Consider the following 13,144-nt stretch of genomic DNA (forward strand, 5'->3'; position numbering starts at 1 on the left):
GTTCCAGTGCACCTATCTTCATTACAAAAAATGCTACATGACAATGGTGTGTCCCAATAAAACTAAATCCTCTTGAATCAGTAAGCACTTGATATTCTTTATTTAGGACATTATGATTACTCATTACTAATAATTTCTGTCCCATCACATTTGTGCCATTACGAGAATCTCTGGTAATGACCACACCAAAGATATTTGTGCCCCCCCCCCCTCTCTCTCTAACAAGTAACAGTCATTAAGTTGATTCAAAAAATTTACCACCCGAAATAACTAGCTGGTCCAAAATTTCCAATCAATGAGTAATAAGCTGATATTGTACATAACAATACACAATACGAGGAATCCCCTCCCGCCTAGATGGCACAAGAAACAAAGTTAGAAATATCGGCAAAGAAGACTCCGCGGCAGACACTACAATGACCTCCATCACGATCTCATTGATAACATTGCTTCCAATGTAGGGCTCACGAGCGGGACGCTCTTCCCCGAGACTGAAGGATTCATGCTTGCCATCCAAGACCAGGTAATCAACACCAGAAACTATAAGAAATACATCACCAAGGAGCCCGGAGTGTCCGATGACACATGTCAACAATTCCACTTGGCCTCAGAAACGATCCAACACATCACCGCAGGGTGCAAGGTAATCACCCAGACTGAGTACATTCATAGACAAGACCAGGTAGCCAGGATAATACATCAGAAGCTAGCAAGGAAATACCAGTTGACCAAAGAAAGTGCACCATACTACAAGTATGAACCCCAGGCAGTACTAGAGACCGAAACCACAAGCTGTACTGGGAACGTGCCATAATAACAGATAAGACCACAGACCAGACAAGATGGAAAAGGCTACTTACCTGATTGACATAGTGGTGCCCAACACTAGCAATGTCCAGAAAACGCATGAGGAAAAAATTAAGAAGTACACAAACCTGAGACATTGGGTCAAGGCGATGTGGCATATGCAAGAAGTATCGACCATCCCAATCATCGTGTCAACACCAATATGGTGCCAAAGACTCTACATAGCAGCCTAGCAGCAATAGGTCTCCCAGAGAACACCTACAAAGAACTCCAGAAAGTCGCAATCCTGAACACCTGTAGGATAGTCAGAGATTTCCTCGACCAACAATAACACCAGAAATTACAACCACCCTGTGTACTTAGTAGCAATACCAATCACGGAGTGGAATCCCCCAATCAGGAAGAAATAATAATAATAATCTCTAGTCTGTCGTGTATTAGTTTCAACCCATCCTATCACCTGATTACTGATGATTCACTATTCGTGAATCTGTGAGCCACAATGTCTTCTTCAAGTACGAAATCGCTCCCCTAAGGAGTTAATCCAACAGTAATGGCATGGGATGAAACAGCAAGTGGTTAAAAAAAAAAAAGGTAACTGAAATAATTACAAGTGAACTATTCCGGTTACCACCTTGTTGAAGGGCCACATTTAAAAATTATCATGCACAACCAGATAAGTTATATAGTGTAGTAAGGGGACCTACTACCATTACTATTACATTATTTTAATGTTACAAGATTCTAAGTTGTATTTTGTCAGAAGAGAAAAAAAATCAATGAGAAATATTCAGAAATACCTGTAATAAATATTTAAAAATGGAGTAGCCAAGTAACGTCAAATCCACATCACGTAGAATTAGAAGTGACCTCCCTGGAGGAGGTCACTTCTAATTCTACTGTGTTCTTCAATTCTTTCAAAAGCATTTCTGAAAGTTGAGTCAGTAACAATGAAGTCCATTTAAATAAAATAATTGCAACACTTCTCTGGCTGACCTATCACTTTACACTTTTGTGAATACACTGTTTTAAAGTAGTGAATTATTCAACTTTACATAGAAATATGCCAATATTCTGCGTCTAACAAACCTATATTTGCCTTTAACTGTGTTTGCTATCTGTGCACTCTACGATACTAACTATGACCATGATAATTTATTAATTTAGCCATATTTCACTCAGAAATATGGCTACTTTAAAATCATTCAGAAATCATAAATATTCACATAAAGCAGCAGAGTTATAAACTTGAAGGGTCACATTTAAAAATTATCATGCACAACCAGATAATTTATGGAGTGTAGTAAGGGGACCTACTACCATTACTATTACATTATTTTAATGTTACAAGATTCTAAGTTGTATTTTGTCAGAAGAGGAAAAAAATCAATGAGAAATATTCAGAAATACCTGTAATAAATATTTAAAAATGGAGTAGCCAAGTAACATCAAATCCACATCACAGAATTTTAGTAAAGTTAATCGACAATTTTACAATTTAACTTCATAAATTTCATTTGAATACAAATAGTACTGTAATTAGTCATTCTTGTGCCCTGTGCAAAGCTTTATTTTTTGCATCTGACATTTTCACAAAAATAAGGCAAAAAATAAGATACAAATCATTTTTTTAATATTAAAAATGTAGGGGAAAAAAAACATAGCCAAATAAATCAATAAATAATTTAATTAAATTATAATAACATCCATAATACTTGTTGAATTTTGCATCACTTTATAGTTTGCCTGTAATTTTGTTGTTAAAAATTATTCAATTGTTTGAAAAATTGTTTAATTATCAAAAATATTTTTGAATTCTGCACCTTATGCATCTCCCTAGTTTCAGCACTAAATACAAATTAGATAATTAAAATAAAGTACTCACTCTACTTACATGTACATTAATTCTGCTTGCCTGCGGAAAAGGAAACTTTTCTGGTTAACAAGTTCGAACAATTGAATCATGAGTTCTTCTTCCTCAACAGTTTGTTTTTCGGCTGAAAATTATATAGAATAGCAAAATTATAATAATTTAACTATTTAAATTATTAAATTAAAATTTATCTATTTAACTTATCATTGATAAGTTAAGGACACATAATACAGGATGTGATAGAATACAGGATTTGTGACAGAAAAAAAATCAGAAACATATTCCATGGTTGGGGAATGTCCAATAAACATATAGAACCCATATAAACCTGCCTAATTCTCAAGTAAATTCATACATAGAATTTCACAATTTTCTGAAACCGAAATTCTTTGCAAATATGCAGAACAGAAGACAAGCAGATGAGAAAGCATTCAAGGACACACAGAGTCATTTCAGGAAAAGTGTTGAGGTTTGTCTGGTGCAATGTGAAGAGAGACTGTCAACCATAACCACTTTTCCACCATTTTGTGCAAAAATAGATCATGGCCTCAGTGATGCAAGGGTTATTGGCAGAACTGTTATCATCAGGATGATATGCTGGTTTTGGTGCTTGGATTATTTGTGGATGAAGGGGATACAGTTGGAAGTAACTGTTACTAATACAGTTGGAAGTAACTGTTACTAATACAGTTACTTCCAACTGTATCCCCTTCATCCACAAATAATCCAAGCACCAATAATCCAAGCACCAAGACCAGCATATCATCCTGATGATAACAGTTCTGCCAATAACCCTTGCATCACTGAGGCAATGATCTCTTTTTGCATGAAATGGAATCGTTAATTTGCATAACATGTATAACATGTATTACAGAGTGGGGCTTAGAGGGGAACAGGTATCCTGTGTGTTATCAGACACTCAGCCTAAAACACTGATGGATCCAATATCTCTCTATTACAGAAGATTTAGGAGAAGTCCGGTTGGCCTGCCTCCCTAAAATCCACTCATGCACACCTTCTCGATGGTAAGCCCTATTACGTCACTTAGGTGGCAACGAAGGTGTAGAGTGGTTCTCTTCAAGACGCCTGGTCAGTGTGAAGAGGAAAAGACCAAACCCTCCAGCAATGAGAGCACAACAATACAAATGGCCCTCAGTCCCCAGCCAGCAGCTTTCACTCTCCCTCTTACGGCAGCGAGAGGATCAGAGTGGAAGCAGAGGGTGCTAAGAATCTCTGGGTACGACCAGGCTGCCATGCACGGAAATTGAACTTGGCCTGTTATAACGTACGATCACTCATCGGTGAAGACAGGATATTAGAGCTGGAAAAGGAATTAGAAAATGTGAATTGGAATAGCATCGGTTTGGCTGAAACAAGAAGAAGAAATGAATCACTTATAAGTTTATCAAGTGGAAATCTGCTGTACACCAATGGAAACAGTGAAAGGAGTGAAGGTGGAGTTGGGTTTCTGGTCCATAAAGATCTTAAAAACAACATTTTGGAATTCAAAAGTACATCACCAAGGGTGTCAAGACTAATACTCAAGATTTCTAAGAGGTACAAGCTAAAGATTATAATGATTTATGCACCAACATCGAGCCATGATGATGATGAAGAGGTTGAAGAAATGTACACTGAAATTGAGAGTCTTCTAGATGAGCAGAAAACCCACTACACTATTATTATGGGAGACTTCAATGCTAAGGTTGGAAAAAGGCAAAACAGCGCAGAAAGAGGAACAATAGGAAATTTTGGAATTGATGAAAGAAATAAGAGGTGAAAGACTTGTGGAATTTGCAGAATCTCAAGGACTGTCAGTAATGAACACTTATTTCAAGAAAAGGGTGAACAGAAAGTGGACATGGAAGAGTCCAAATGGATTAACAACTAATGAAATAGACTTCATCCTCACTAACAGAAGATATATTGTGAATGATGTTACCGTCCTGAATAAGGTAAATGTTGGAAGTGATCACAGAATGGTAAGATGTACACTTGATATAGATGTAGGAAAGGAAAGGAAAAAACTGACTCGAGTAAATAATACAAAGGTCTTTGAAATAACAGAGGAGGAGAAAAAGCAGTATGTACTGGAACTTAAGAACAAGTTTCAGCTTCTGCAGACTGCTCAGGACCAAGATATCGACAAGGAATATTACAACTTTCTGAAAGTGATAAAGCCCAAGAAACTTATAGGGAAACAGAAATCCAAAGAAGAAAAAATTAGTCAAGAAACACTTGTCATGATGAACCAAAGACGACAAATGAAGAGCAAGAAAAACACTGACAGGGAGAAAATTGAGTATACTGAGTTATGCAAAGCCATTAGAAAGAGACTCAGAGAGGACATAAGAAGATTTAACACAAGAAAAGTAGAACAGGCATTAAGGGAAAACAAAGGATTTAAATCAGCAGCCATGAGCAGTAATACAGAAAGACAAATGATACTGAAACTGAAGAATAGCGATGGTGTACTTATAAACAGCAGAGAAGGCATAATTCAAATAGCAGAAGACTACTATAGAGAATTATACAAGGAGCGAGGGAATGATACCAGCAGTGGGGAACATGGATTGCAAAGTAGCAACACATACGACATACCCGATACTCTTCCTGATGAGGTAGAACATGCATTGAAGAAAATGAAGAATCGGAAAGCCCCGGGGGAAGATGAAGTTACTGTAGAGTTGTTAAAATTGGGAGGAAGAGACATAACACAAAAACTGGCAAGGCTCTTCACAAAGTGCATTAGAAAAGGTGTGATGCCTAAGCAGTGGAATAATGCAATCATAGTTTTGCTGCATAAGAAAGGAGATAAATCAGAAATTGGAAATTATAGACTAATTAGCTTGTTATCCCATATCTACAAGTTGTTCACAAGGGTCATTACTAACAGATTAGAAAGAATACTTGATGAGAATCAACCGAAAGAGCAAGCTGGCTTTAGGACAGGATTCTCAACTAAGGATCACCTTCACGTAATATCACAGCTAATGGAGAAAGCAAATGAATATAAAACACCATTATGCCTGGCATTTGTGGATTATGAAAAGGCATTTGACTCCATACAGCATAAGGCAATGTTTCGGGCACTGGAAAGACAAGGCATAGATACTCCATATATTAGGATTTTGAAGAAAATATATGAGAGTGCTACATCCTTTATTAGACTAGACAAAAACACTAGCAAATTTAAAATCGAGAAAGGAGTTCGACAAGGAGACACAATATCTCCGAAGCTGTTTACTGCTGCCCTTGAGGAAGCTTTCAGAAGATTAGACTGGTCGCAGAAAGGAGTCAATGTGAACGGAGAGTACCTAAACCATTTACGATTTGCAGATGACACTGTGGTCATAAGCCACGATCCCAAAGAATTAGAGGAAAATCTTAATCAGTTATGCACAGTTAGTAAGGATTTTGGACTCAAGATGAATATGGCTAAAACAAAAGTAATGATGAACAAGTATGTCACGGAAAGGGAAATAATGATTGAAGGAGCAGTAATTGAAAAGGTGGAGTCATATACTTATCTGGGACAAGTTATTAGCTGTAATAATGATAAATGGCTGGAAGTCAAGAGAAGAATAAATTTTGGATGGATAGCATTCAGGAAATATAGTCACATACTGAAGAGCAATATCCCAGTTTGTCTGAAACGTAAAATAATGAATCAATGTATACTCCCCACCATGACTTATGGAAGTGAAACTTGGGCACTCACCAAAAGAATGGAAGAGAAGCTAAGAACTACACACAGCGAAGAATGGAACGTATTATACTGGGAATCAGACTGTTAGATAAGAAGAGAAACAAATGGATTAGACAGCAAACTCAAGTAAAGGACATTCTTATCAAAACTAAAGAACTAAAATGGTTTTGGGCAGGACACATAGCTCGAAGACATGATGACAGGTGGACTAAGAAAATAACAGAATGGTACCCAAGAGGAGCTAGAAGAAAACCTGGAAGACAAAGGCGGAGATGGATTGATGAAATTCATGAGTTTTTGAGTAGTAAATGGATGGCCAGTGCTCAAAACAGAAGGAACTGGAAAGTTGCTGGAGAGGCCTTCATCCTGCAGTGGATTGAAAATGGCTGATGATGATGATGAATTACAGAGTGAGGAAAATCCTCATAATGTAATGATGAGAACTCATCAAGACATTTTCCATCAATGTCTGACATTTTCTATCTACTTTATCATTAGCATTAGTAGAGGCATTTGATGCAAGAAAGCAAGCTTATGCAGCATCAGCCAAAAAAAAAAAAAAAAAACCCCATTTCCACTTCACCCCTCTGTTCGTTCAAAATACCTGTCCAGCTGAGCCTTAAACTTATTTAGGCTATCAACCTCCACCACAAGGGATGGAAGTCTGTTCCACCAACCAACCACCCGCTGGCTAAAGGCAAATTTCCGCACGTCTATCCTACATCTGTCTTTCCTTAATTTGAATTTATGCCCTCTTAGGTGATTTTTCTGAGCTAGAGGAAGAATCCCATCAGCATTGAGCATGCTTAAACCATTCAAGGCTTTATACACCTCTATCAGATCACCTCGCTGGTGCCTAGTCTCCAGACACTGTAATTTGCAAAACTTAAGCCTTTCTTCGTAAGAGCACCCCTTTGTTCCATTCACTAATCTTGTTGCCCTTCTCTGTACTCGTTCCAGCAGCTCTACATCCTTCTTGAAATGAGGCCTCCAGACCTGTATACAGTACTCTAGGTGTGGCCTGACCATTGCCTTATACAATGGAATAATCACCTCCTTATCCCTGCTGGAAAAATTCCTGTATATCATTGACAATACTCCATGAGCTACTCTTGCAGCCCATCTGCACTGCTCAGAGAACTTCATATCTGCCTGCACAACCACGCCCAAGTCCCTTTCATTCTCTACCACTGTCAGTGTAGTACTACAGAGTTGATACGTTGCTCTGGGGTTGCTGTTTCCCATGTGTAGTACTTTACATTTGTCAATGTTAAACTTCATTTGCCACCTCTCAGCCCATCTGCTCAACCTTTCCAGATCCTGTTGCAGCAGCATAGTGTCAGTAGTGTCCTTGACAACCCTGCCAACCTTTGTATCATCTGCAAACTTGGAGATTAAGCTTGATATACCATCATCAATATCATTTATAAATACAGAAAACAATAATGGACCCAACACTGAGCCCTGAGGGACTCCACTAATAACATTAGTCCACGATGAGCAGTGTCCATTGATTACCACTCTCTGTCTTCTCCCCCTCAATCACCCCTTTGTGACTTTGTGACTGTCTAGCCAAGCACCCAATGACACAGGTACTTAGCCAGTCAGTCACTAAACATATTTTAACTGGCTGGCAGCAAAATGTGTCACTAATCTTTAATAGGTAAAAGTGGCCCTGTTGCTTTCACATATGCAAGAGACAATCTCAACCTTGCCAAATCCAAACAACAAACTGGCATGGTTCAAATGGTCTGTAAAACCATTTGAACCATTACAGAATTCTTACAAGCCAGAGATTACCATCAAGATCAGGGATGCCATTTTGAATAATTTCTGAGAAATACCTTGTAAACACTTACTTAGAAATAAGTGCTTATGTCCATATCTTTATAGTATTTTTTCTTATTTTTCTTATTTGGGACCAAATAAATGCAATCCTGCAACAAGCTGAAGTTGTAAAAGGTTTTCTGCTGTATAATGCCAATACACCTTGGATATAAAGGCTGATCAAATTAAGGTAGGCATAAAACATTTACAGTCATTAATACAATCCTGCATCACAAATCTGTTTTTGATAACTTTATGGATGTGGCTCCATCAGCATCTGAACTGGCAAACTGGTGATGCAGACAGTTACATCAACTCGGTCACCTATGTTATGAACATTGCTTTTGTTAAGCAACTTGGAGAATGGGAACGAGATTAGCTCCATTAGGGCGAAGTTTTTATGGCTTCAGAAAATAGAAGTTTTTCTTAAATTTTTACCATTTTATTGACTAAATTGGCATATTAATTTATTTTCTAGAAGTAGCTTTATATTCCTAGTTATGATACTTAGTTTATTTTGAACTTAGATAGAAATGCCGTTCAAAACTTGCTGCCACTGTGTAGTATCAATACAGAATAGAATAACATATATCTCAAACTTGATAGCATATAAGGCATAACGTAAAACTAGAAAGTGTAATACACAGCACATTAGTAGGAATCTGTTAGCTTAGTATAGTACTGGCAATTAATCAGTTAAATTTATAAATCCTTTTAATTTCTATTGTTAATTAAATTGTATTTAAGTGGAAATCATACCCCAGACTAGAGCAGCAAAAGCAACGTGTGCAAAGTAGCGAAAGTGCTGTGGTTCGGGCGAGAACCGATGGGGGCGATTCTCCAACACATCACAAGTCTAAAAAAATAGGACATGTTTGCGGATCTCTCTCGAACAGGACATGATCTAGCCATGGAGGATGTCTTTGTGTGCGCTAGGTGCTGAGAATGTGAAGAAATTAGGCACCAACTCAGCATTTTGATGGGCGTCTATGAGAGCTTAAAGAGTAGGATAGATGCCCTCGAAGTAATTAAAATGGAGAACCCAAAGCACTCAGCTGCCCAACTCAACATGAGAGTTGGGCAGCTGAGTGCACCAGGCAATACAGTGGCAATCTACAGGGCAGAATGTGATGGACCCACATGAGCTAGTTATTGTCAGTGACTCAATTGTTTGGGGAATTGGGAAATATATTGTGAAAAAAGATAGGTGGAATAGAACCAGGGTATGTTTCCCAGGGGCAAGAGTTCATGACGTAGAGCAGATATCATCTTTTAAGGGCATAAAAGGGCATGATATCGTTGTGCATGTTGGCACTAATAACATTAAATATAGGAGATTTGCGAATTTACTTAGCAAGTACATGAGAATGTTGAAAAAAGTCGCAAGTTAGGGTTCAATCTGAAAGCGTCTACAATCCTGTCCAGACACAATAGGAGGGAGAATATGTTGAGAGCCTCATCAATCAATTCGGCCCTGGAGAGATTGTGCAGGGCTCGTGGGGTAGAATTTTTCTCAGCATGGCCTATGCTTGTTAACCGGAGAGATTGCTTCTACAGGGATGGGATACACTTAAATAGAGAGGGTGCAAAAATATTTGCTGATGCCATCGAGGCAATGTTAGGTGGGTCTGAAAACTGCTAGCTTGGGGGGATTCACAGATTAATAGATTAACAGTAGCCACAAGAAGAGGTGGAAATGATTCTTGCACTGCTTATACTGAAATGGGCAGCAACCCAGAAAAAACGTTGCTAGAGATTTCAGGAACTGCGGGGAGTCATGAATCAAGTAAATACATGAGCTGTGTTAAAGTAACTAAGAGTAAGAACAGGTGCATGTATACTTGCACATATACTAATGCTAGGAGTACAGTAAATAAATTTGATGAATTTGAAGTTCTGGTTAAGACATCCAAGGCAGATAATGTAGGGATATCAGAGACGCAGTGTCAACCAGATATAAGGGACGCAGAATTGAATTTTGGGGAGTGCAATGAGTAGAGAAAGGATAGACAGGAAGGGAGAAAGGATTATGCTGTTAGTTAAGAAACACAAAATTAAGTAAGTGCATCCAGTTGATATAGATGGACAGTACAATGTTGAGTTAGTCTGGTGTGACATAAGGACTCGGAAAGCAAAGATGAGGGTAGGAGTTTGTTATAGGCCTAATGACTCTGGTGAGTACAATGAACAATTATACAGAGAAATAGAGTGGGCCAGTAAATCAGTGTTTTATAATGTGGGATTCAAGACTGGTGAAGGGAACAAATGGGGTGCTCTTATGAAGAAAGGCTTAAGTTCTGCAAATTGCAGCTTCTGGAGACTAGGCACCTGTGAGGTCATATGATTGAAGTGTGTAAGGCCTTGAATGGATTGAGCAGGCTCACTGCTGATGGGATTCTTCCTCTTGCTCAGATTACAAACCTGACGGGGCATAGAGTGAAACTGAAGAAAGACATTTGTAGAACAGATGTGCGGAAGTTTGCCAGATGAATTAATGAGACTCATGATACACATAAATTGTCAGGCAACACAGAAGCCTGTGGTAGATACAAGCTAGTCTGTAATCAAGTCACAAAGGGGGATCAAACAGTGGCATGAATAATAGGCAATTGATTGCTGGAACAAACTTCCATTTGTTGTTGTGAAAGTTGATAGCTTAATTAAATTCAAGGCAGAACTAGACAAACATTTAGAATGAATGGATCAGTGAAATGGGAAGGGTTTTTTTTTTTTTTTTTGGCTGATGCTGTATAAGCTTGCTTTCTTGCATCATGTGTCTCTACTAATGCTAATGCTAATTTTAACTTCCCAGATACAGACTAGAACTTGTGGGTTGGTCACTCGCACCTAGCAAGGCTTTTGTGGATTTATCGGATGATTGTTTTCTACAGCAGCATGTTATAGAGGCAACAAGAGAGAGTAACACTTGATCTGATTATCAGCAGTGATTATTCATGATTTAAGAATTTACAGATAAAGAAAGGTGGTAGTGATCAAAGTGTACTGAAGTGGGATTTACTTAAAGATGTAACTACCATCAAGGGTAAAGGGAAGGGTTTTTGCTTTGGTAAAGGTGACAACAGTGGTCTCGGAGATTTGTTAAGTTCTATACACTTGGACCAACTGATGATGTTACCAACATAAAATTCTAAATGGGAAGCATTCAAGGAAGTAATTTTGGAAGCTTCTAGCCTTTTTGTTCTAACTAGGAAATACTGTTCTAGGTTTAGGCCCAAATGGATGCTAGATGAACTAATGAGACTCGTGATACAAATAAATTGTCAGGCGACACAGAAGCCTATGGTAGATACAAGCTAGTCTGTAATCAAGTCACAAAGGTGGATCAAACAGTGACATGAATAATTACAGACTTGATAGTTTCACTTCACAGCATAGGTTTGTTAAAGTGAAGTCTTGTCTGACCAATTTGATTAGATACTATGACATGGTCACAAAGGCCCACCCACCGAAGAGGAAGCCAACAAGCTTTGAAACGGTGCCATCTGGGTGGCGGTATCTGCCGAGAAGAAATAACAATAGTCTTCTCCACTGGTGAAGTGTTATTTATTCGAGGTAGTACAATACCATGGTAACTCATTGTGAAGGCATTCACAATATGAGATATAACCAAAGCAATGCCAATGTAATTAATTAATTTAACTACTTTGGTAGATAGCTATGTTAAAATGATGCATTTGCACTAACCTACGTGATAGTCATTCTACCTCGTAGCATGAGGTAGAATGACTTTCTACCTCATGCTACAAGGCAGAAAGTCATTATCCTAAAAAGTGTTTAAGGCCTTTGCCCTAAACACTTTATAGTCTATATATTGTGAAGTATTTTTAATCATAACTGGGTTGTCACTATTGCAACACCAGGGTATCTGCCCACCCACCAAAGAGAAGCCAACAAGCTTTGAAACGATGTCGTCTGGGTGGTGGTATCTGCTGAGAATAAATAACAATAGCCTTCTCCACTGATTGGTTTAGATTTTATTGGCACATTAGCAACTAAGGCTATAATGTGCCAAGACCACTTTTCCACTGGTGAAGCGTTATTTATTCGAGGTAGTACAAAACCACATTTTGTGTGAATGCCTTCACACAAAATGTGACGGCATTCCCAATATGAGATATAACCAAAACGATGCCAATGTAATTAATTAACTAAATTAATTAATTCAACTACTTTGGTAGATAGCTATGTTAAAATGATGCATTTACACTAACCTACATGATAGTCATCTTAAATATTAATAAGATGAGGAACATTTATGACAAAAGAATATGTATATATATATATATATATATACATACAGGTATGTATATAGACTATCATTAGAAAAAGTAAATCAATCCAATAATAAGAACACCATCAAGGACTTAAGAAAATGCAAAAAAAAAAAAAAAATTATTATTATCGCTTTTTACCGACAATCTAGATGACTTCAACTGGGGCCAACCACCCAGAATGAAGGCAAAAAACGACAAGACGTTCTCTGTTTCTGTGATGATCAATATATGCTAAGTAATTTAAATCTAATTACCAAATATAAACCAGTATAGGCCGAATACAAATCGAATATAAATAAATCGAATGAAGATAATTAATTAAGAAAAATTTTTTTGAAATATTAGAATCAAAAGTAAGAAATATAAGTAAAATATAAATGGATACTCCTTATCCATTTAGTCGAGCTCACAGTGTATATCGTATATTCAACAGGTTTAAATCAAAATCTTTTTCAATTTCTACATACAACATATATATATATACAAAGGGTACTAGGAAAGTTTTGCAATACAGCTTTGTTTATTTAATTTTTTCAAAGTAATTTCCTCTACATTCAATACACCTCTCCATCCTCCGAAACCAATCTTTAAACCAGTTCTGCCAAGTTTCACTAGGGAGTAAAGCACACTCGT

The 13,144-nt window shown here is 37.6% G+C and overlaps 1 protein-coding gene across 1 annotated transcript in view; it reads right to left on the minus strand.

Moving 5' to 3' along the window:
- The window catches only part of LOC150083213 (uncharacterized), a 380,452-nt gene that overhangs the window by 159,903 nt on the left and 207,405 nt on the right, over positions 1 to 13,144 (minus strand). The window contains exon 9 of the mRNA XM_090378437.1: positions 2,702 to 2,804. Within this exon, the coding sequence (XP_090234563.1) occupies positions 2,702 to 2,804 (103 nt within the window). The remainder of the gene's footprint in view (positions 1 to 2,701; positions 2,805 to 13,144) is intronic.

This window comes from Mastigoproctus giganteus, chromosome 7, assembly GCF_048544385.1.
Source record: "Mastigoproctus giganteus isolate SK-2022 chromosome 7, ASM4854438v1, whole genome shotgun sequence".
Lineage (NCBI taxonomy): Eukaryota > Metazoa > Arthropoda > Arachnida > Uropygi > Thelyphonidae > Mastigoproctus > Mastigoproctus giganteus.